Source organism: Oreochromis aureus, linkage group 12, assembly GCF_013358895.1.
Source record: "Oreochromis aureus strain Israel breed Guangdong linkage group 12, ZZ_aureus, whole genome shotgun sequence".
In the NCBI taxonomy this organism is placed as follows: Eukaryota; Metazoa; Chordata; class Actinopteri; order Cichliformes; family Cichlidae; genus Oreochromis; species Oreochromis aureus.
The window spans coordinates 9,147,755-9,170,844 of NC_052953.1; the positions used below are offsets into that span (position 1 = coordinate 9,147,755).

The 23,090-nt window shown below is 39.3% G+C and overlaps 2 protein-coding genes across 2 annotated transcripts in view; both read right to left on the bottom strand.

Moving 5' to 3' along the window:
• Positions 1 to 3,641: 3,641 nt before the first annotated feature.
• On the bottom strand, positions 3,642 to 11,465 carry ubac1 (UBA domain containing 1). Its single transcript, XM_031747237.2, has 10 exons — positions 11,013 to 11,465; positions 9,151 to 9,271; positions 9,002 to 9,075; positions 8,805 to 8,912; positions 8,531 to 8,633; positions 8,042 to 8,150; positions 7,533 to 7,809; positions 6,993 to 7,079; positions 6,644 to 6,782; positions 3,642 to 6,001 (listed from the first exon to the last, which is right to left on the bottom strand). Exons 1-10 carry the CDS (start codon positions 11,148 to 11,150, stop codon positions 5,886 to 5,888), a joined length of 1,272 nt encoding a protein of 423 aa, XP_031603097.1. The 5' UTR covers positions 11,151 to 11,465; the 3' UTR covers positions 3,642 to 5,885.
• Positions 11,466 to 12,452: 987 nt separating this feature from the next.
• The window catches only part of LOC116326120 (neurogenic locus notch homolog protein 1-like), a 41,627-nt gene continuing 30,989 nt past the window's right edge, over positions 12,453 to 23,090 (bottom strand). Inside the window, exons 25-34 of the mRNA XM_031747249.2 lie at positions 22,033 to 22,601; positions 21,321 to 21,755; positions 20,956 to 21,104; positions 18,432 to 18,642; positions 18,015 to 18,105; positions 17,610 to 17,772; positions 16,071 to 16,369; positions 15,645 to 15,792; positions 15,425 to 15,522; positions 12,453 to 15,332 (exon numbers count right to left, since the gene is read on the bottom strand). Coding sequence (XP_031603109.2) covers positions 13,944 to 15,332; positions 15,425 to 15,522; positions 15,645 to 15,792; positions 16,071 to 16,369; positions 17,610 to 17,772; positions 18,015 to 18,105; positions 18,432 to 18,642; positions 20,956 to 21,104; positions 21,321 to 21,755; positions 22,033 to 22,601 — 3,552 coding nt within the window. The 3' untranslated portion in view covers positions 12,453 to 13,943. The remainder of the gene's footprint in view (positions 15,333 to 15,424; positions 15,523 to 15,644; positions 15,793 to 16,070; positions 16,370 to 17,609; positions 17,773 to 18,014; positions 18,106 to 18,431; positions 18,643 to 20,955; positions 21,105 to 21,320; positions 21,756 to 22,032; positions 22,602 to 23,090) is intronic.

Genomic DNA, 23,090 nt, shown 5'->3' on the forward strand with positions numbered 1-23,090 from the left:
TGGAAATACTCAAAAACTGGTGAAGTCAGAGATTTTAAGAAAAACTGAACATGTACTTGACTCCTTGCAGTTTGCATGCCAGCATTACAGGCCACATAAAGGAGTAGAAGATCCCACAGTGACCATTGTTGAACCTAACTGTTAGGATTCTCATGCTCAAGTACTTTTTTGGCTCTCTTTGGCTTTTAACACAATCCATCCTCATATTATTATCAGAAAGCTTTTAGAACAATTTAACCCAAATAAAAACATTTTGCTGGATTCTTGGGGAATTTTTTTTTAAATGAGTCCAGATAAATGCAATTCTGTCTAATCAAGTTTGATTGTCAATTGGCTGCCCACAGGGATATGTGCTTTTACCCTTAGTATTTATCCTGTATACAAATATGTGTCAAAGCAGGAACATTAATAGTTAATTTTAGAGCGCATACTCATAAACAACAGGTCACAGCCATTAAGGGTCAGACAGTGGAATGAATTCACCCTTATAAATATCTTTGATTATTGATTCAAAACTTAACTTTGAAGCAAACTGTGAAGTTGTGAGCAAAAAAGGGCCCCTGTCTCTGTCATGTTATTTCCATACTGAAAAGAACAATGATGATTTTATTTTTATCTTGCTTTCACTGACGACATAGTTTGGATATTTATCTGTAAAGAACAAAAACTCACTCCATCAAATTATTAAATGGTCTGTCTACTGTGCAGAACAACTTGGTATAAAAGCAACTTTTCTCCAGCAGATAAACAGCTAGTTGGTTTTTTATATTCTACATAATGTGGGATGAATTATATTCTTTATTATTATTTATTATGTTGTTTTTATGCTTATCTGTTGTTTGTGATCTGTGTTTGTTGTGAACATTTCTTTTAGACAACTTGCTGAAAAACATGCTAAAATGTTCCTGAGATAAGAGGGAAATATGGGTAATATGAATCGATTAAGAAATGCAATGATTACACTGAAGCCAAGAAAGCCCTGAAGGAAAATCAAAGTTTCAGGAACGGTAAACTGTAAAGATTAGGGTCTTCTACAACAATGGCAGCCTCGTCTTTTGCGAATTGTACATATTAGTGACAACTTTGGAGGATTCATGCACAATCCTGTGAGCCTTGTAAAAGTTGAACCTAACACGGTCTTACCTCCTATCGTTGACATAAATAGGGTAGAGCTACAAACTATTGCCTAGCAGAAAAGATAAAAATTATTGTGGAGAACTGGAAGTACAACTAAATACAAGGATCTAAAACAACCCACAGATTAGGACTCAGATCAGAAAGGAAATAAAACTGATTCTAGTGGATAGGGGGAGAATCATATTCTCACTTTTTCTGCCTTTGAAGTAAAAGCAAAACAATTAAGAATAACAGACCCAAATAAAGAATTAAAAGATCCTGAAACACTCCATAAGAAGGAACAAAATTCATTCTTGATGACAAAAACAAAGGATTCATAGTGTTTCTATGAATCAAGGTCAAAACCAGGTACAATACTAGCAAAAAAAAAAATCTCAAAAATAAAGAGTGTATAACACTGTCTATAAAAAAACAACCACACATAGACAGTGAGCCACAAATTGGCAAGTTCCTGAATTCACGCCAGCTTATTTGTTATAACTGAACAACAAAATCAAATATTTACAGTTGCAGTGACTGAGTTGCAGCTAAACAGCGCCATCTCCAGGCTTAAAGCAAACAAGTCAGCTGGCCCAGATGGTTTTCCTTTTGAGTGGTTTGAGGTTTTTCCTGAGCCAAGCCTTGTTTTTGGCTTTCAATACAATTCTAAAGGATTAAAAAATGGCCCCTCATGGAGCAAAGCAGTTATATCAATTATGCCCAAAGAAGAAAAAGACAAACTAGAATGTTGACCATCTAGAGCAATCTTTGTATTACGAAACCCAGATTAAACTATTAATTACCAATGCGATGGAGATGGATCATCATGAATGATCCTCCAGTGTATGTATTACTGGATTAGAAAAACCTGGAAAGATTTAGCCAAACAGCGCCATCTCCAGGTTTAAAGCAAACAAAGCTGGCCCAGATGGTTTCTACTTTGAGTTGATAATCTTTTTTCCTGAGCCTAGAAAATTTTAGTTCAGGCAAAAGTACAAAAATCAATGGAATAAAGGCCAGTTATAATTCTGGAATGATTATATAAAATATCATTCTTACGCTTATCTGGGGCCGGGTCACATCGGCAGTAGCCTAAGCAGAGCAGCCCAGACTTCACTCTCCCCAGCCACCTGATTCAGGGAAGACCAAGATGTTGCTAGACCAGCCAAGAGATATAATCTCTCCAGCATGTCCTGCATCTGCCCCAGGGCCTGTCCCAGTGGGACAAGTCCAGAACACCTCACCTAAGAGGCCAAGAGGTATTCTTCTCCGATGCTCAAACCACATCCTTTTGATGTGGAGGAGTGACAGTTCTATTCTGAGCCCGTCCTGAATGGCCGAGCGCCTCACCCTATCTCTAAGGGAGATGCCTGACACCCTTTAGAGGAGCTTATTTCCCACACTTGTATCTGTGATCTCATTCTTTTGGTCAAAACCCAGAGCTCGTGACGATAGGTGAGGACAGGGACATATATCAACCGGTAAATCAAAAGCTTCGCTTTTACAGTCATCTTTTTACCATGATGGACCAGTAAAGTGTCCACATCACTGAAGTCGCACAACCAATCTGTCTGTTGATCTCCTGCTACCCTCTCCCCTCACTCGTAAATAAACTGGAAAATTTAGAAAAACACAGGCAATAATTACTTACTCCAAACCACTAACATGTCTATTAGACACATTTTCTTTTCTGTCACCTCACATTCAAAACAGTTGCAGCAAATGTCTGCCCCTCTCTGAGCCTGGCTCTGCCAGAGGCTTCTTCCTGTTAAAGGGGAGTATTTCCTTCCCACCGTCGCCTAGTGCTTGCTCATAGGGGATCGTCAAATTGTTGTTTGTTTGTTTGTTTTTTACCTTAATACTGTAGACACTTTTTCGAATTTGGAGTTATATAAATAAATTGGAACTAAATTTAATTGGCATATTGAAGAACAAATACAAAAACTGGTCAAAATATTCAAATTGTAAAACACCAATAAAAGAACCATAAATCAAAGAATCTGTATTTCTGTTTTTGTCTGTTTTGATTCGAGTGTATTTCTGGATACCTGACCAGTTTGCCATAAAATGGATAGGCGTCCAAAAGCATGCAGTACACAAGAAACTCTAAATTATAAATGTAAGAGTGGCGATTTTCTGTCTCCCTGCATTAACCCTTTAACAGAGTGGCGTCCTGTCCACTGTGAGCTACCATACACCAGAAGGCAACTAAGTTATAAGTTCTATAGGCGACCTTTAAATTTTAATAATTGTATATATAATTTTATAGGCTGGTCAGTTTAAAGAAAGTTTCATTGTACTTTCATTGTGAATACATTAAAAAAATAGGCTGAGAAAAAAGCAAATGAACAAATATTAGATAAACTAAAATACAGTAATATTTTCTCCAATATTTATAAATGTAACTAAATGTAATGTACTGTAATACAGGTAAACTAATTCCATCCACCTAAAGCTGGGCGGCATTCTGCATTGACTTTCAATGTGGGATTGCTGAATGGAATCTGTGAAACAAAAACACAACATACAACCACAAAAAATAATTTTAATGCAATAGTGATTTAGATGCCAGTAGCCATTAGGCTGCTTGAACGAACAGACTGTGAGCATATTGCATAGGTTGTTGATCTGGGACAGTCCGACACGTGGGCTGGGTGAAACAATAATCAGACTCCAACAACTCCCTCTTCACTGCCCCTTAGCAATAAAATTCACTTTGTTCGTTCCGGTTCCTGCTGACTGTTTTCAGCATTTCCTGTGGCCATTTTTCTTCCTTAAGCGCACAATCTCCCAATGTTCGTATCAGAATATTAAGAGGGAAAGATAGTTTGGTATGCATGCCAATGCAAAGCATGGAGGTGGTGAGACAACTGGTCACGATGGCCATGACAGATTTCCAATTGGGCAAAGTGTGCAGAAAGGTTTCCATAGACTCAAACATGCTGCATCACTTTGTATCACACTGTGACCTACCAGTCCATAAACACATTTTAATGATGGTTTGTAAAAACAACATTTGAAGCATTATATTTTTTTCACATTTGTAGATTAGCTTCAAGGTTTGCTAAAAATGTTATAAATATGAACACATTACTAGTTTGGCTTTGATATAAATAATGTAATAGATAGTTCAACCAGACAATTTTCTCTAAAAACATTTAAATATTTTCAAATATTGCATTTACCAAACCATTTGATGTGGTGCTCTTATTCATAGGTAAAGTTCTACACAGATTAGTTAAAGCCATTTCTCAAATGCCAAACTAGAAGGGGGTAAAGCAGAGGTTTGCCATAGCGACAAGTTTAGAAAAACAATCTCAGCCTCCCTGAGCAAAAAGTCACATCAATACCACATTTTAAATATTGAATAAAAACACTCAAAAACTTGGCAAAACACACCATCCTCCATATTGTTTTTAAACCTCTTGTACAACAAGGAGAGGCAATGCTCTCCTTCATGTATCTGGAGACTTTAAGTACTCAATGCAAAGGCTATTATTAACACACTACCCATTGCAATTCACACATCTCTAACACTCAAATATATGTCTATACAGGTCAACAGAAGTCCTTGCTATTGCACAGAAATACAGTTTTGTTTTTTTTCACTGGGTACATCTAATGACAAGGCAGGTTATACAGTGACATTTTGGTTTGACAGCATAAATGTTTGTTGCTCTCAAAAAGGAAGAAAAAAAGAAAAGGGAAAAAACAAACAAATCAAAACATAGAAATTGGTTGCATGTCAGCTTCTATTGTTTCCACATATGTTTGAAGACACTCACACCTCTCAAGCATGAAGCGAGCATGCATCTTCATCATTCAAATTTAAGTTTAAAAAGGCAACCACCTTGTGATCAGCTTCACTTCTTCGCTACCACTGCATGCTTTTGAGACAACACACAAACCCTTCTTTCTTCTTGTACTAGTGCTGCGGTACGCGATATTCATAGAGGTGAGGAAGTGCCAGACAAGAGCAACATGACAATATGACATTCATGAGCACATCGACAGTAAACACACACAGGCCCAATATAAAATCTTCTTGTAAAAACATGACAGACACGGTTTAGTGTACAGTTTTGCTCTAAAAGGCAAGAAAGTCAAATAAATATGTTTGAAGAAGCTCAATGAAGATTTCTTTTTAAAAATCCTCTTTGACTTTACTTTTTCCTCTCAATTATAAAGCAGTGATTTTTGATTAAAACAGAGGGAGAAGAAAAAGAAGATGTGATACTGACAGAAGTCTTCCACACATTCACCACTGATGGAACATTTTAAAGAGACAGTGAAAACTGCAGTTGATTTTTAAATATTGCAAAACATAGAAAACAGTTTCTGTTGAAGTGTAAACATTAAATTGATGTCTGATGTCATTTTTACACGTGGACAAATTATATAAAATAAATCATGTCTGTCATACCTATAAATTGTTATCATTAAAATGTAAAAACAACATACTAAATCTCAATTTATATTATTATTATTACTGTAATAATAACTTTATGTTAACATCTGTTTTGTATAAGTGTTTTTACTGTATTGTTATAAATAGTTATATGTGTAACATCTTCATTCATACTTTGACTCCTCTGTCTTTGTCTTTAAAAGGCAAAAAAAAAAATACTCGTGTCTCTCCCACGCTCACGCATACACACACATACACATTCATACATGCAAGCGTACGCCTCAGTGTGATCAAACACACAAACACATACACACGAAGCTGCCACAGTCATACGCGGGATGGGGGGGGTCACCAGGAGGCTCTATGTGCGATTGAGGGTCTGGAAGATTCTGGATATTTGTAGCATGACGGGGCCGGTCTCGGGGTCGTTCATCCACTGGGTGCTGTTCAGAGGATTCTCCAGCATGTCTTCAAACGCTGCACACAAACACAAAGCATATTCGTGAGTTATATACTAGACCCCCAACCCACAAATCTTTCCCCTCTTCTGTCAACTGGTGAAGACAGGCCTTTCTATGTCATATGCCTTAAGTGGACACTGATGTCAACCGCTGGTTTTGGACTCAGTGACTTAAAGCCAAAACATTAGTGCCTTCATTGCTTCTTTATGTTTTATATATCATTGTTTGGAGCCAGGAGTCACCGTTTTTGAACAAGCGAGTGGAGTGTTGGGTTATTAGCTAACCTATAGGGACAGATATCAAGAAAAAAGTAACAGACTAATAAAATACCAGAATTTCACTCACCAAAACCAAAGCACAAGACTTCCTGCATGTTCAGTATCAAACAAACAACAAAACATAATATAAAATAACCATATATACAGGTGAATGAAATAAAAATGATTTCACACTGTTTGAACAGTTTTCCTGGCCCTCTCAGGTAGATCTTTTTCAGCTGCTGGTGGTTTTTCTGTCTCATTTTACAGAATGAGACTATGTTTGAGTTCCTAAAACTACACAATAATATAAGGATTTGAAAAAGTTTTTGATATTATTTTAGGGGAGAATTTTCAAAAACAGGACACTACGTTGGCTTTTACACTCAATGAGACTATACCTAGAAGAGTTTTGGGATTGGTTAAACCCAGCTGGACGACTGGATTTTCCAGGATGGCTTGAAACAGCGGGCTGTTGGTGTCGATGCCTTTGTCCAGATCTTCTGGAGAAGGTTTCCTGTCTCCCAACAGCCACTCACACTGCAGGAATACACAGTAAGGAACAAAAAGGACACCAATTAAAATCTTTATGGAAGTCAAAGTATAAAATTAACTGAAAACAAGTGAAACAGGTATTCAGTGTTACTGGACTTGTTGTTTTCCGAAGGTTTCAGAAATTACTGGGGGGGAGGGAGCTAACTGTTAAATTTTTTCGTTAATAATAAAACTACTGACGATGTGTAAACCTACCGCTGCATCCTGTTGGTTGTTATTGACTCTCAGAGCATCGATCACCTCCTTTTCATCAAAGCCCATCTCCATCAATGCAATGACCGCCTGCAGAGTTCATATAAAAAATATATATATATCTACAGTTAAAATTCTGTCTATTCCAGCAACTATCATGGGAACACAAAACTTAGTTAATAAGATGTGAACAAGTTATGGTTAAAAAAACCCCCCCAAAAAACCAAAAAAAAACTTCCATCAAAATAGAATATCACTCAAGTTTAAGTGTGGCCCTGTCCCACATAAGATAAGATAAGAAGAACTTTATTTATCCCGAGGGAAATTCTTTTGTCATACACATGCTCAATGTAGCAAGAGAGACAGAGGAACAGAGGAATAAGATAAACAATATATACAATAAGAATAGCAGTATACAGTAATATACATTAGGATAGTGCAAAATATAATATCAAATAACTCAAATAACATGCAGCCGATGAGAACCCTGAGAGGAGATTTGTAAAATCTGAACTCTTGTGTAAAAGCTAAAATTGCACCCACCCTTGAATCTGGCCTGAACTCCCTTTTCCTTCGGATCCTCTTGAAGATCTCTGTGAGTTCATCCTGCTTGTTGCTCTCATCTGTGCTCGACTGGCTGGATAGGCTGCGGTGAGGGTTAGGACCAGAGGCTGAAGCAGACGCTGAAGCAGGGGGGCCTGGGGTGGCAGCTGCCGTAGCTCCTGCTGCCCCAGAAGAGTCCTGGCCTGGTAGTGGCGTGTCCACAGAGGGGTCATCTACATGCTCAATCAGCCACTCCATAGCCTGGGTCACTGACATGCTAAGGAGATCAGATAAAACTACAGTTAGGGTACAAAGATCAGGAACAACTCCTATGAGACCCTTTCGTGGAAGCTTGGTATCAGTGCAAACTTCTCCAAAGTGCTGTCCTGCAAATTAATGCCATCTGGCCCACTGGATAACAATCTTTTCACCATATTTTGCAACGGGGACATATATATATTTTTTTCTTTTCTTTTTTTTTCCAAATACAACTATAGATACAGCCTTACTGGTTCAGTCTCAGAGCTTTGATTGCTCTGCTCTCAGGGAAACCCATCTCAGTGAGCTGCTGGAGGGCCGTTTCATCTACCCGATCCTCTTCATCTTCATCCAACATTGCTATGAGACACAGACACACAAAGAGAAAAGATCTTTGGTTGACAGCTAAATGTTTGGAACAATCAAACATACAGAAAACCTGCACTGCCAAAATAAATGTGTGTGACTTCAGATAAAAGGTAACATCTAGTTTCTAAAAAGTGCCCATTAGTATGTGGCTAAAATAAAACACAATCCTAACCCTAACCCCAGACTTGGTAAATGTTAAAACTCAGGTGGGCAATAATTTTCCTGAGAGAAACTGCAGAGCTGAATCAATAATTTTAGAAAGATAAAAAAAAATAATACAGCAGAAATGAATTCAAGTTAATGGTGCTGCGACAGACCCAGTTTTTCCACTGGAAAATGGGTTGAAGGTTTTAAGGGATTTTCCACTTTACCATTTGCCTTTTTGAACAGTTCGACAGCATCAGGGTTCAAGGCAAGAAGCTTTTGTGCGACTTCAATAAGAGAAACCAGGATTTTTCTGAGCTCTGTTTGAAACTGCAACAACACAAACAACAATATACAAGGACGTTAAAAAGTAATTACAAGCTGTCTTTGTAACAGTTTATAAACGTGCAGGTAAATTTCTCATTTACAATATTTTAAAGTATTATTGTGATTTATCTACATTTCAGTACACCCTGTAAGCTAAAGCTAAACCTCTCTTACGTCTCTGATGTTGTGTTGCGTAACAGTACGGTCCGTGTGGCGTGTGGATAGGCTGGCGGTGGCTTTCAGAATAGCATCTTTATCTGGAGCTTTGTTTTCTTGTTTCTTCTGTGATCAACAGAATAAACAGCAGTTAATAAAATATATGCATGTTAAAAAAAAAGGACTTCTTCCCAAAATCTGGACAGAGGACTTACCTTGTCTTCTGAACTAACGTCAGCCATCTTTGGAGGGGTTGGTGGCGATCTTTTCTTTATGAGCAGCAAAACATCTACAACATACATTAAACATGTTAGCTTCATGGAAAACTGTGCAAACCGCGGAAAACTGGAGAGACGCTACATACCTTTATCTTTGAGATTTTCATCAGCAACAGTTTTTGTGTCAGAGAGGACTCTTTCTGTAGCAGCATGAATAAGTTTATGATGTGTAAGGGTTTTGGGATCTTCTAGACTTCCATGTACACACTACAAATTAAGCACAAAACAAAACAACTCAGGCACAACCAGATAACTCATTGTAACTAATCACTTTCTTTGTTTTAAATATCATTCAGTTACTGTTATAAGTAGGACCAATAATGACAGACATTTGAAAAAGTTATTTAACAGAGGAGAAAAAGGAAAAAAACAAAACAAAACAAAAACGATGACACATAAATTTTACAATAATGAAAAAGCAACAAGTGGTTAACATATCTGGGTTATACATGAGAAACTAACCCAGCCTAATGTGGTCACAAGCTAGTGTGCTTGTAGTGAAGTTCCCCAGACTGGATAAATGTGAGTGATGCATCAGGAAGGGCATCTTGTGTAAAAATCTATGCCAAATCAAACATGTGCTGTGGGGATCCCTTGGGAAATAAGGAGCAGCCAAAGGTTTTACTTAGCCTGGCTGACTGATGTTAGTAAATCAACAAATACCAATGTCCACTTACTTTCAAAAATAGTTTCATGAAGAGGTGAATGACTTTAAAACTGTTAAAACTTATTTACTGTCAACACAAGCAAAAAGAAAGGAGTATTGGTATTGATATAAGCTATTAGATGAGTATCACGACCAGCATGATAAGGCTGTATAACAGTAGAGCCCAGGGACCTGAACCTGCCTGCCAAAGGATCCATTTTGGCTTTGCAAAGCATTAAAATTGCAGTGAAATAATGAATTATTCAAATACTTTAATAAAATGAACTTCCATTCTTTTCCTGATGATTCTAGCTTACACAGGAGTGAAAATACAGGGAAAAATCTAAGTATTTCTAGGTCTATACAAGTTATATACATTAAGATGGCTGTGTATTGTAATATGCATGTAATAACAGTAGACTTAAAGAAGTCAAGTTGCTTTCTTTCCATGCTCCTTCGTCTACCATGATCTAGATGACCGAGATCCTACACAGAAACAGTGGATTGAAAAAACTTAAACACAATTTTTAAGTTGTACATGTCACAGTGTGCTAATTATGTGCTTTGTAAATGGACTGGTCATTAAAAAAAATAAAATAATTGAACTAGTAACTAACTATTTTAACTAGAAATAGTACCATCTGCTTCTGCTTTCTGACAAATTTTTATGAAAGCGGTGTACTTTGTTTTTTTTAATATAGATTATAGCAATGGTACTGTTGGCCTATATGACTTATGCATTAAAATGGGTTTGATTTATTTTCTCTTGATCAGCATTAACCAATTAACTACATCAGCTCTGATATTTAACCAAAGATACAAATAGAGTAAAAACAGTCTCCCTATGTGGAGGATTAGCTACTTTCTCTCTTTGCCTTGTCATCAAAAATTCAGGATTGGTTGGGTAAACAAAACATGACTCATCTAAAAACTCTAAGCTTTGACTTTATGAAGTTTTAGAGACGTAGTAATTAATTTAAGAATATACTGGGCTGACACGAAAACCAAAACTCAAACCACTACTTGAGTTTTCGCCATAGCCCAAGGAAGGAGAAGTGAAGTGAGCTGTATAATAATAGAAAGGCTAAAAAGTAGCATGCGTCTCTTAGTAGCTACTGGGACAACCAACCTGCTAAATTATAAATAGCAAAGTCTACCCAGTTACTATAAATACAGCGCCAGTGATACTGACACTGAGAGTTTACGAAAGGGACATGGCACAGTGTAAAGCACCCCAGGCAGAGGAGTGACAGGTCGAAAAAAAGGAAGCAGGGCAAACACAAACAAGCCAAAAAAACCTACATGTTTCAAGCACCTCTCCTTTAGTTTCTCAACAGTCGTGTCTTCCGTGACCTCCTCCAACCACTCCGTGCCGTCCATGGTGCAGATGTGTATTTTCAGCACTTTCCCGGCAAATATTTTTTCTTCCTGCACGAACATAGCTGCAGACTTAACAGTACCAGTCCAGTGACGATAGCTAGCAGCAGTTGCTATGTGCCTATTTGGCAAGCGTGCTAACCTTAGCACCCAGCTAGCCGTCGTCTGTAAATCCACCGACAACAGAGTGAGAGCGGGCACCGACTAGCTGAAGGCCATTTCGGGGTTCCTCGGTCGGTTTTCGCTGCGGTGGTAACCGAGAAACACGTCCTCTGCAAGGCGAGTTCTTGTTGTTTTTTCCTGTTAGCACACAAGCAGTAACTAGCGAAAACCCTATTTTTACTGTAACGTTTGAACTTTGAACTCCCAACTGTACCGCCAATGCTGGATTGTGGGATGTGTAGTTCTTTTGAGTGACAGGCCCCAAAATACAATCAACCCGGTCAAGCTGTTTTTAGAAAACACAGTTACTTGCAACAAAATTATGAAACATCGTAATATTTTCTTCTTTAACCTGCACTTAAAGGATCCTCTGATCTCCAACGGTCCAACATCAAGGTAACTAAAACAAAGTTGAAACTGGAGTTAACCCCCCCCCATCGAGTTAATTAATATTAAAAAATAGGCTTCAGAAAAGAAGAATATCAATTAGGTCACTATATGGCAATACTAAATGCCAATAAGAGGAGTGTTTTTTCTGTTTGTTTTCATTTTTCCACCCTGTTTTATCGATTATATTAATACCATTTTTCTAATATAGATCGATTAAAAAAGGTTGCAAAAGAGTGGTTCAAAATGCTTTAATAAATAATATGTACACGATAAATCTAAGAAAAATCAGAAAGAAGGTATAATCCATTATTATGTAAATTTGTGTGTAACCTTGGATCCTGGTAGGTGTGTTGATCTTTTACAAAAATAAGCTGTTGTAGAGTTTTATAGAAAAATAATAAGAACTATTTGCTTAAGTATCTCTATGGCAGCCAGTCTGAGCATATTGAGCATGCATATTTCTTTCTTCTACGTTTTTACTTAATCATTACACAGTAAATTGAGGAATGGGTCCCACAGCTTATACCGACTATGATATTCAGATGATTTGTTCTTCTTATGAATTTTCACGATGTTGTATAAATATTGCAGCTGTAATTCACTTAAAGAAAATTAATTATATTAAGTTTAACAAATGTCACCACCAGATGGAGACATACTCCATCCATACATAGAGTGAAATAAAAGTAAGCTCACAGGAAAATTCAGCTTTACTCATCACAGGCTAACCTAAATGCAGTGATTACTTTACTGGATTTGTACTTTAGATGTTTATTATAAACACACAAGCATAAAAAATAAAAGACAATTATCACTGATTTCAAGACACACAGGTGCCCTTTATTAGAACAAGAAACATTTTTACAGATTGAAAATGAAAAGGGAAAATACATTTGTTGCAAATTATAGCTTTATAAAGACAAAGGAAACATATTGCAGATATTGCATTTTTCAATACAACCTAATGTGTTTTTTAAAAACAGAACTTTTTCCAAACTACACCAGAGTGCATCTCACAAAACATTTAGGTGGACACAACTTGAGAACATAACCAACAGTTTTCATTTCATTGAAGTGTAACAAAAAAACTTTCTAACATACATAAACGTTTGCCTCAATGAATTTTTGTGTGTTCCAGAACAGCTAATAAATATCAATTTATAAAACCTCAATATTTATTTATTTTTCCATTTTTTTTTATGAGAAAAACACCACCTAACAATATATTGTGTCTATTTGTATATAGTTCAAATTTATTTATGCATAAGGGACAATAGGATACAAAATATAAATTCTGTTCTGTTTTACATTTTAGAGGCTGATGATTGGTGCAACACCTATCAAAATTGCATGCTTAAGACATAAGATTTCTTGAACAAAATCTTGCTTACGAGGGACACGAGGGGCATATTTACAGAAGGAAGAACACAGCCATAGGCTCAAACTAAGGGAGAGAGAAAATGAAGATTCCTTTTCCCTCTGAACAAAATCATACACTGTGGCCGACGGGCCAGATCTCCAACACCACAGGACTCGCAGATACTCAAGCCTGCCTTAACTGCCAATCTCCAAGATGGCCTTATACTGTACAACATATCACATCCCCACTCCATTTCCACACGAGTGAAATCAAACCTAGAGGTGCAACATAATGCTGTTCCACTGATTCAAGAAATTGACATGACTCTAAAGAGTGTAGCTAAGAATCTACATATTTATGGAAGGGGGGGGGGGGTTGAAAGCTCCCATATCATACAGGACCTGTACATGGCATTCATGTACTGTTAACAGTTTACCATCAGCTGATATTTCAGATGCTTACAAATAACTGAAATAACACTGAAACTTAATATGTGCTCTATAAAAATGCCCCTTAATCACGATTTTCATTATAAACAAGATTATACAAAAATATATATATATAAACAAGAGAAACCATATAAAAAAGGCAAAGACTAAGAGTCCTTAAGGGAAAATAAATACCCAGTGTGTATGCTGCGACTTCACTCCAGAAAAGAAGTACTAAAAGAAAAGACTTACTATAAAGGACATCCACTGCCCTGCTTATGACATAACACCATGGACCCCACAAATTTCTCAAGGCAGGCAATGCTTATAAATAAGACATTAATAAATAAAAGAATGGATGAAACACAGATGTTGCTGTTAGTATAAAAGCTTATGAAGGTTTTTTAAAATCCCATTTACAGCGTTGCCCTTTCTCTTTTTCCTCCAAGAGTGCCTTTTTAGACAAAAAAAAAACCCAAAACATATGTACAGCAGCTCAGCTGGGTCTGAAGATTTTTATTTGAACTGTTCAGGTATGTGTGCAATCTGAGACTGCATGCTTGTCGGTGGACTCGAGATGCCCTCTGACCAGTCAGACATGTTGGAATGAGGAGATGAACTGGACCACTGGTCAGGGGAGCCGGGAGAGGGTGTCAGAAAGGGGTGGTCAGGTACTTGGACCTGATGGTTTGGGGTGTTGTCAATGGGGCCCGAATAACTGTGCTGGGAGGGCGGGGTGAGGAACTGGGTGCTAGGCATTGACTGGCTGATGGAGGAGGGCATAATCTGGGTCTCCTGAGGCAGGATGGTGTGGATGGGCATGGTGGAGTTGCCTGTGCCCTGCTGGAGCTCTGGAGAACTGAGCTCCCCACTGATGAAGTTTTGGGTGTTGGCTGTGTTTGAGTTCTGGTGCTGCAGCTGGATGCTCTGCTGCTGCTGTTGATGCTGCTGCTGTTGTTGAAGCTGCTGAAGGTTCTGCATCTGCTGCATCTGTTGAGCTTGCTGTTGCAATATGTGCGACTGTGGACCCATTCTGGTGTTCTGGATGCCCTGATATGTCATCATCTGAGTCAGGCTGCTGTTTGGGTGGCCATTATGGAGCGTTGTTGTCATCATCCCGTGCTGCCCTCCCTGATGAAGACCTCCTTGACCACCAGGGTTGTTTCTCATTGGGTTGTACTGACCTGGTTGGCTCATGGTGCCATGCATCCTGGACAGCCAATCACACTGTCCATTCATGGCGCCCTGGCCACTGGAGACAGTAACAGGTAGATGGGTAAGACGTGGAGGCATTGGGTCAAACTGCATTCGAGCCAGCTCCTGCTTGCTTGGCATCACCATGTGGTTTACAGCCAGGTGTGGGTCAGACATCCCCTGCAGATGGTTCAGGGATACAGACGGCGACTGCTGGAAAGGTGAGGTCATCATCGGCGGTGAAGCCACATCAGAGACATAGCCATGTGGAGACTCCAGGGAGTCAACTGGAGACAGAACAGCTGAGCTATCCAGGAGGTTCCCAGGCTTCCCATCCTGGGAATTCTTCTTCTTCACCTTCATGTCTTTGCCCTCCTTGCACCCGATGCCTTTGGTGCTGGGCTTGCGTGCCTTTTTGCTCTGGCCTTGACCTTGAGGCTGGGGCTGCTTCATGTTTCCCAGGAAGCCATTAGGCGAGCAGAGAGGGGGTGACAGTGTGGTACTTAGTGACCCCCCATGCATGGGAGGACTTCGTACCAGGTTGTACTCGTCCATCAGCCGCACAATGTCGTGATGCATTCTCTCTTGTGCAATGTCTCTGGGTAGCCGGTCCATGTGATCAGTTATTTCTCTGTTGGCAAAATGGTCCAGCAAGACCTTGGCAGTCTCGTAGCTTCCTTCCCTAGCAGCCAAGAACAGAGGTGTTTCCTCCTGAAGTAAGCAGAAAGGAGACAATATATTAAACAGTTTAACAGATGCACAAGGAATGTTCCTTCATTGCAGAAAGGGGGTTATTTCTATACCTTGTTATTTTGCATGTCCTTGTTGGCACCATTTTTGAGTAGCACAATGGCTGCCTCCACATTATTCACTGCTGCGGCCCAATGTAGGGCTGATTTACCTGCAGAGACAGGAGCAGGGTCATTAGATATGAAATTCATTTTGCACTACATTTAGCACTAAAATGTGAAGATTTCAGGTTTTTGTGAATATCATAAGTGGCAAAAAACATTGAAACCTTACCAAAATCATCAATTGCATTGACATCAGCATGGCAGTTAATGAGCTCCTCCACCATGCCCTCCACTGCCAGCCTGGCAGCCAAGATCAGGGGTGTAGTGCCATCGTGCATGCGGGCATCCAAGTCTGTGGCACGGTTCCTTATCAGAATCTGCAAAGATATACAACACATTACTCCTTTTGAGCTCCATTAGATTCCTTTAGAATAATTAATTTTACAGGAAATTTAAAGTATTTTAACCTGATAATTAATAGCACTTTGTACTATTAATAGTTTTTTTTTTTTAATAGCTACATTTTTCACACAAAATGGTCATCACAATTTTAAGATGAAAAAAAAAAAAGACTTTAAAGGAGCCATGCTCACATTTGCATTTTGGGTTTCTTGATCCAAAAATAAATAAATAAATAAATCATAAAGAAACCCACCTGGAACACTCCCTGGGCATCAGCTGCCACAGCAGCATGCAGAGGAGTTCTGCCCATGTTGTCTTGTATGTTGGCATCAGCGCTGGCCTCCAGCAGGCGTTTAGCAGCATCAGAGCGGGCATAGCGGGCAGCCAGGTGAAGAGCTGTTTCACCTGTCCGATCAGTCTGGTTGTGGAGGTTAGCACCTTGGTAGATGAAGTCATTGATCACATTAGCAGAGGCGTCCTCCTCCTCCTCGCTGTTGCCCGTTTCTAAACCTCCGCCACTGCAGGACGCAATCATCAGGGGTGTGAATCCATCTGCACGGAAGGGCCAGAAGAAGCGAATGAAAAAAAAGGCACTGCATGGTCAGCACAGTACAGTCATATTAACTACTGCAAAACTACAGGAGGGTTCACTTCAAAGCACCTGGCAGATCAAAACAAAGCAACAAACAAATCGAATGTGGATTTGACACTTTTTCCTGGGTTGAATCATCACAGCGCTCTCTTTTTCGATAATAGATTCTGATCAAGGCCCCGGCATAGGAGAAGCTTCAGAAGGAAAGCGAAGCTAGAGGGATAGAGGCCAAGGCTTGCTAAAGCTAGACTGCTGCAAAAACGAAGCATTAATATCTGACTGTGAGAGGCGGCTCAGTCAGTCGACTTGGATAGGTTTTCTCCTCTTCAAAAGGATAGCAAGCCCCAGATCTCGCAGATTTGGTCGATTCAAGTGCATCGATCCGCAACGGGGGGAAAAGTGTGCTCTCAAGTTGTTAAACCTGTTACTTTGATTTTTCATAGCTTTTCTTCAGGGAATTTGCCACTTAGTACAAAATTGGGTTTTTGCATCTGATGCCTTCATTGGTTTTTGTAATGTAGAATAAAAAAAGAAAAGAAAACAGAGGCCTATTACTGGTCAAATGATTAATCTGATCAGGAATCAGTGTTTTCCCCCAGGCATCTGGCTTCCAGCCAGCTGCTTTGAAGAAGATCCTTTACCCTGAGGACATGGAGCTTTAGCAGCTCCTACATGCGCAATTACACACGCACGCACACACATGAAAACACACACACACATCCTTAGGAAATGTGAAATGTTCACCCAGAAAAGATATTAATCAATTCACATACACAAGTTTACACAAGAAAAACACACACAGAAAAATGTGTGACTACTAGAAATGTGTACTCAAAAAGTTCTTTGCCCCTTGATCCATTCAAATATCAGTAATAGCTTTACACTACCGAGGGATTTTCCTTTCCCAGTTCTTTCACCTAGACTTTTCAGTTCTGTATTTCACAAGCAAAAAAAAAAGAAAAAAAAAGCAAAAAAACAAAGAAATTAATTTATATATATATTTCTTTTAATGCACAATTATATATAATTATATACACATAATTTCCTAAAAAGAGAGCTTTGCTGACATGTGAAACAATTACAGCTCAGGAGGTAATTTAATGGTTTATATAAAGACAACCAAGTCATCCGCAATAAAAATAACCTAAAGATAACAGAAGGTCCCGCTAATATAAATAATATTTATGGTTAGTAACCCACCTGGACCGCGGACATTGACATCCAGGCAGTCATTCTCAATCTCGCCCTGAGGGGGTGTGGGAGCTATAGATGGGATGCGCAGGTCAGCGGCATCCAGGTGCTGCTGCGTCCACTGGCGGTTGTCTGTCTGGTCATCCGCATCCAACACAGCCTGCTCATCAAACTGTTAAAACGGGGACAGCAGGAGGTTAGACAACTGAAACTGACTTTAAATCGAATTAGAAAAAACCCCCAAAAAGTTTAAAATGTATTATAAAAAGATCATAAAATTATTTTAAACATTTAAAAATACACAAACAATTCTTTCAAAGCCTAGAATTAAATGTCTTAGAAAATAGTTGCTCAGACTGTAAAATTGAATAATAATAATAATCATTATATTTTTATTCTGTCAGAGTTTCTTACCCTAAAGCGTTTTGCATCTGAAGGTTCGTCTTCTCCCCACTCAGTGTGGGTGTCATCCATGAGAGAAATGTCTGAGGTGTTTTTCATTGGCCTGTGATGAAGCAGAAAACCTTTTAAAAATCCTCGTACTCCACTGCTTCAGTCTCATACAAGCCACTCACCATTAATGGTGTAGCGATGTCGAAAAAACAAAAGCATTGATTGATTTCATACCACACCCCTCTGCCCCAACAAGTCAATTAATTCACACGTAAACCTGCTATATCATTATCATTAATGATCCAGAGAAAAATCCCATTTTTCCAAATTTGGCTGATCACCAGTAACAACCATTTTTCCTAAAGAACTGGCCCGTCACCCAACTCGCAAAGAAACACACACCAAATGACAGCGAGCGCCGAATAAATGTAAACTTACTTTAATCCCACCGAATCCTCTCCAACAGGCTCACGTCTCTTCTTCTTGCTATCTGTGGTCTTGAAGCCCTCGGGAAGCCAGAGCCGCCCATGTTCATGACGGCGCTTTCGGGCAGCCACCATTCCCAGTCCAAGGAAGGCCAGCATCCCTAAACCGCCCAGTACCAAGTAGATTAGGTAGTACTTCTCTATAGGCTCTTGTTCCACGTCACCTGGTAGGAAAATGGACATTATGTTCACAGCGGGCTGAGGACAAGATGTGGACCGCTGGACCGGGACACCCAGGATCAGCCTGAGTGTTCGAGCAGAGCTAGTCCGGCTCTCCTTCGCCCCGCGGTTTCCACTCCAAAACGCAGCCAGTGTCTGAAATGGACTGACGATCCTCACCGTTTGTAAAGCTAGCTTCTATCTATTCAGTAATAATCAGAATTGCTAACCACTTTTCATCAAAAAAAGAAAAAAAAGGGATGGGGCGTGATAAAAAAAAAAGAAAAGGGGGAGAAAAGTACACCACCACCACCTCCTCTCTCTCTTTTCAGCCCAGGGTACCAAGAGACAACTTTACCATTTCTTCTTTAAGAGAAAAAAGGGAGGGGGATTAATGAACTTCAAATTACTGCACGCACTTTAAGCTGTAAAGACGAAGGATTTATTAGGATTTTCGAGATAACAAAGACTCCCAACTTCTAGCACACTCCCGATCAATTTTTCCCCTTCTCTTTTTTTCCACTAACGATTTTGAAATGATAAACTCCCCCAACCTAAACCCTCAGAGATACATTAAGTCCTGGTATTACATTCAGCGAGGTGAAGGTTGCAGCAGCCCCTCACACTGGGATGAAGTGCGTGTGCGTGCATGTGTGCGAGTGTGTTATCCGTGGACGTATATGTGTACATGTCTGAGAAACAGACAGATACGGTTATGTTATGTGATTTTGGAGGCGGGGGGAGTGTTGGATGAGTTGATTTACAGCAATTAACCATTTTGGAGCCTCAAGCCATCGGATTTACACACCGAGGGGAGGACTCATTGTTTAGGCCAAGAGATTCACAACTGCATTTGTTCACGGCTGCATAACAAATACACAATCAAAGAGTTGTAAGGTTAGGACCCGACCAGAGGCCACGTCGGATACATTTGCTTTGAGCGTGAGCATGAAAGAGCATGTGTCTTATCCGAGTATGTTCTGTACGTGTGGACACCACAAGGCCCTAAAGAACCCCATCAGTGATTTTTCATGTTTTAGTCCTCATACTACTAATGACATTTATTTTACTTTACAAACAATCAAGCTAATTTGTGCAATCCTGTTTTACATTTTAGACTTTTCTCAAGGAACCTTGGGTTTGCACTGAAATGAAAATGATTACCAGTGTGTAAGATACACTAATGTTGTATGCAAATACAGCTTTAAGGAGTGTAGTCGATTTTATGCTTTCGTTTATAAAGAGATCCAATTTTAAAAAAAGACTAAACCAACAATTATCTAGTCGGTCTTGTCTGTGCCACTCACTCTCAGGGTTCATTCATTCCTGCTGAAGAGACAAATCTTTAAAAACAGAAAGTAGTTTACTCTCAAAAGAAGGCAATTACTTTCCTTAAACACTAATGCATCAAATTCTCCTCAGACAGAAAATGATTGTGTTTATTGGGGATTAGTTTCAGCAGTACATTGACTCATTTTGAGCTTTAGTGAAAATTTCCAGCGGCAGGACTGTGTATGTGGAAATGACTCAAAATATTCCCCAGCTGCACACAAACACAGCCGAGCAATAATGCAGTCAAGAAAAACCAGACTTTCCAGTATTTCTAGTGTTGTTTTATCTTAACTGTCTGCGAATATCTCTGAAAATTATGTTCGAAAAATGTAGTTCATGTAAAAGGTTATGGATCGTAATTAATCAATGGTGTCTTTTAAACCAGTTTTTTTCATTAACAAAAATATCACTGGTGAGTATTTGTCTATTTGCATCGTGACTAAACTGCAATAATTCAAAGAATGCTCAGACATTAAAAACAAAGATATATGAACGTTCATATATATGATATATGAACAGAGATAAATGAATGCTGTTTTTTACATGTTAATCTAGAAGTTTTGAAATTTTAGGAAACCTGGGTTTTGAAAGCTAAATCAAATGTATTCAAGTGGAGGTTTGGCCTGATAAAGAAATATGCAGTACAACCTGAGGCCCACTATGTTTTTAATAGGAGTCAATGATGGCTTTGTTTTTTCTTGTGATTTGTTAACAGTATGGAAAATACACAAAATCAGTAGAATTTTCCATTGAGTGTACATTGATTAGAAAAGTTTCATCATACAATATATGAAAATATGAATATATGAAATTCTGAAGCAACTGCTTTAGATCAAATATCTTTGGTAAAAAGTGTCCAGAATGTGACAAGCTGCAGTCAAAATTTGCTTTTGCTTTATTTTTTTTATAGAGCGTTCTACTTTTTGGAAAGCCAACAATGCATACAGACTTTTTAAGTCATCCAGATACCTATTAAATATACTTACTGTAAACAGCTTCAATGGTGAAAGGTACATCCAGTTTGCCACTGGACTCCAAAGCCCCAAGGAACGCTGCAGCATCACGTGTGCTCTGGAAACACTCGGTGGATTGCTGGAAGCACTGACGGTTGTCCACCTCCAAGTGGACAATTGAACTAGAGAGAAAAGAAAACACAAAGTGACTCCAGACTTTATCATTTTTCTGAATCTCATTAGCTTCCGCAAAGAAATAAAAATCATCTTAGACAAAAAAAAAGAAAAGGCAAAATCCAAAAACAAAGATGAGCATATAAAACGACAGACAATGGAAGAAAATGATCTGAACAATTTGCAGGTTAATGACTGAAATATTTTCAGAAATGCCTTCTCACCCTTTGATCTGCAAATGATCCAGCTCCCTCTTCACTCTCTTGCTGTCACCAGCCAAGTCATGCAGGCTCCTCTTGACCACATTCAGCACTTTGCCAGGAACCTCTGACCACGAGTCCACTGAACGCTTGACGTTGTACTTTTTCAGCTCATGTTCGTTCCCATAATATGGGTAGACCATCATTTCCCCCTTCGTATCCCTCTTGAATACCACATTGGTTCGGAGCACGCGGCTCAGCTCGCGCAGGAAGCCGAAGGAGTTGTTGAGGAGGTGTTCAGGGGTGATGTGGACAACCAGGACCAGCTGGCCCACGGCTAGCTTCTCAGGCATGTTGCTGGCACAGTCCAGGCCATCCCACTCACACTCTGCGTTGTTGCAGCCCTGGTCGCAATGGCCATCGGCGTAGTGATCCTTGCAGTACTGGTCATAGAGAGGGCTGGAAAAAAATTGGATGCAAAGGCCGAATTAAATATCTCTTAATTGCATATATACGCCTAAAAGAAGAAGTATATGACACAGAAACTACCTACAGCTCTACTGGAAAATAATGAACTGTTTTATCAAAGACAGTTTTATCACTGTAGTTCTATATCCTGTTTGTTCTTCTCAGCATCTAATTAGCAGTACACCAAACAAGACAAACAGATTTCAAGATATTTAACTGGATCTTTTATGAAGCTAAGCTAACTCTTATTTCACTTAAATACACTTACTTGCACTGTCCTTCCAAGTTCTGGCAGTCAAACCCATCATACAGACATCCAGCATTGTCACACTGTGAGTCACACTTCCCATCATTGAAGTATCGCCAGCACTGCAGAGCAGCCGAACAATTCTTCCATGGATCGTTGAAATTGAGCGAGCAGTCGCCGTTGTCCCAGCCGCACTCGTGGTTGTTACAGGACACATCGCAGTGCTTGTTGTACTTGCGCTCTTCACACTGCGGGATCCCGCAGGTGACATCCACTGGCGGCGGTGGGATGTTGTGGCCGAACCCTCCTGGGAAGCTGTAATCCAGGATGTGGCAGCGGAGGCCGTTGAAGTTAGCTGGGCAGTCACAGTGGTAGTACGGCTCCTCTGAGGTGTATTCACACGTGCCGCCGTTGTAACAGGGGTTTGAATTACATGGACTGTTAGTGGGATATTGGCATTCAGGCCCAGTGAATGATGGGGTACAAAGACACGTGGGACTCTTATGACCGGAGATGCACGTGCCTCCATTGTGACAGTGAAGGCTGCCGCAGGCCTGGGAGTCGTATTCACACGTGGAGCCAGTAAAGCCCTACAGGAAGAATAATATATATGATTTATGCTTATTATATATTAAATAAATTAGACTGATATGAATATAATCAATCTGTCTTATTTCTGAAAACTAAAATGCAAGCCAATATCAGGCTTAAGCAAAAGATGCAAATTTTTATGACTATGATTATCAGTTTAGTCGGGATGATGGGAATACACTTCCTTGAAGTGTTTCTTTTCTCTCACAGTCTATATAAATGCAGACATAGTCTATTGCAAACGTCAATATATGAAAACATCAATGTTTTTGGCTGTCTGTATATTAAATATACATAAACATAAAGCTACAGTTCAAGACAATAGGGCTAATTTAGATCAAATATAATAAAAAGTATGTTTCCCATAATGGAAGCATCACATCACCTTCTGTATGTCTCTTTTAAAAGTTACAGTCAAAATTTAGATAATCTTAAGAAGAATTTTTGCTCTTTTATCACAACTTTCTTATGAGTGACAGAGGTTTGTG

What these genes read in the sequence shown, in the direction of transcription:
- ubac1 (XM_031747237.2), bottom strand. Translation starts at nt 11,150, where the DNA reads ATGTTCGTGCAGGAAGAAAAAATATTTGCCGGGAAAGTGCTGAAAATA. An exon ending in AGGAGAGGTGCTTGAAACAT is followed by an intron (nt 9,272 to 11,012) that starts GTAGGTTTTTTT and finishes CTTAATTTGTAG; the next exon opens with TGTGTACATGGAAGTCTAGA. An exon ending in CGCAACACAACATCAGAGAC is followed by an intron (nt 8,634 to 8,804) that starts GTAAGAGAGGTT and finishes GTGTTGTTGCAG; the next exon opens with TTTCAAACAGAGCTCAGAAA.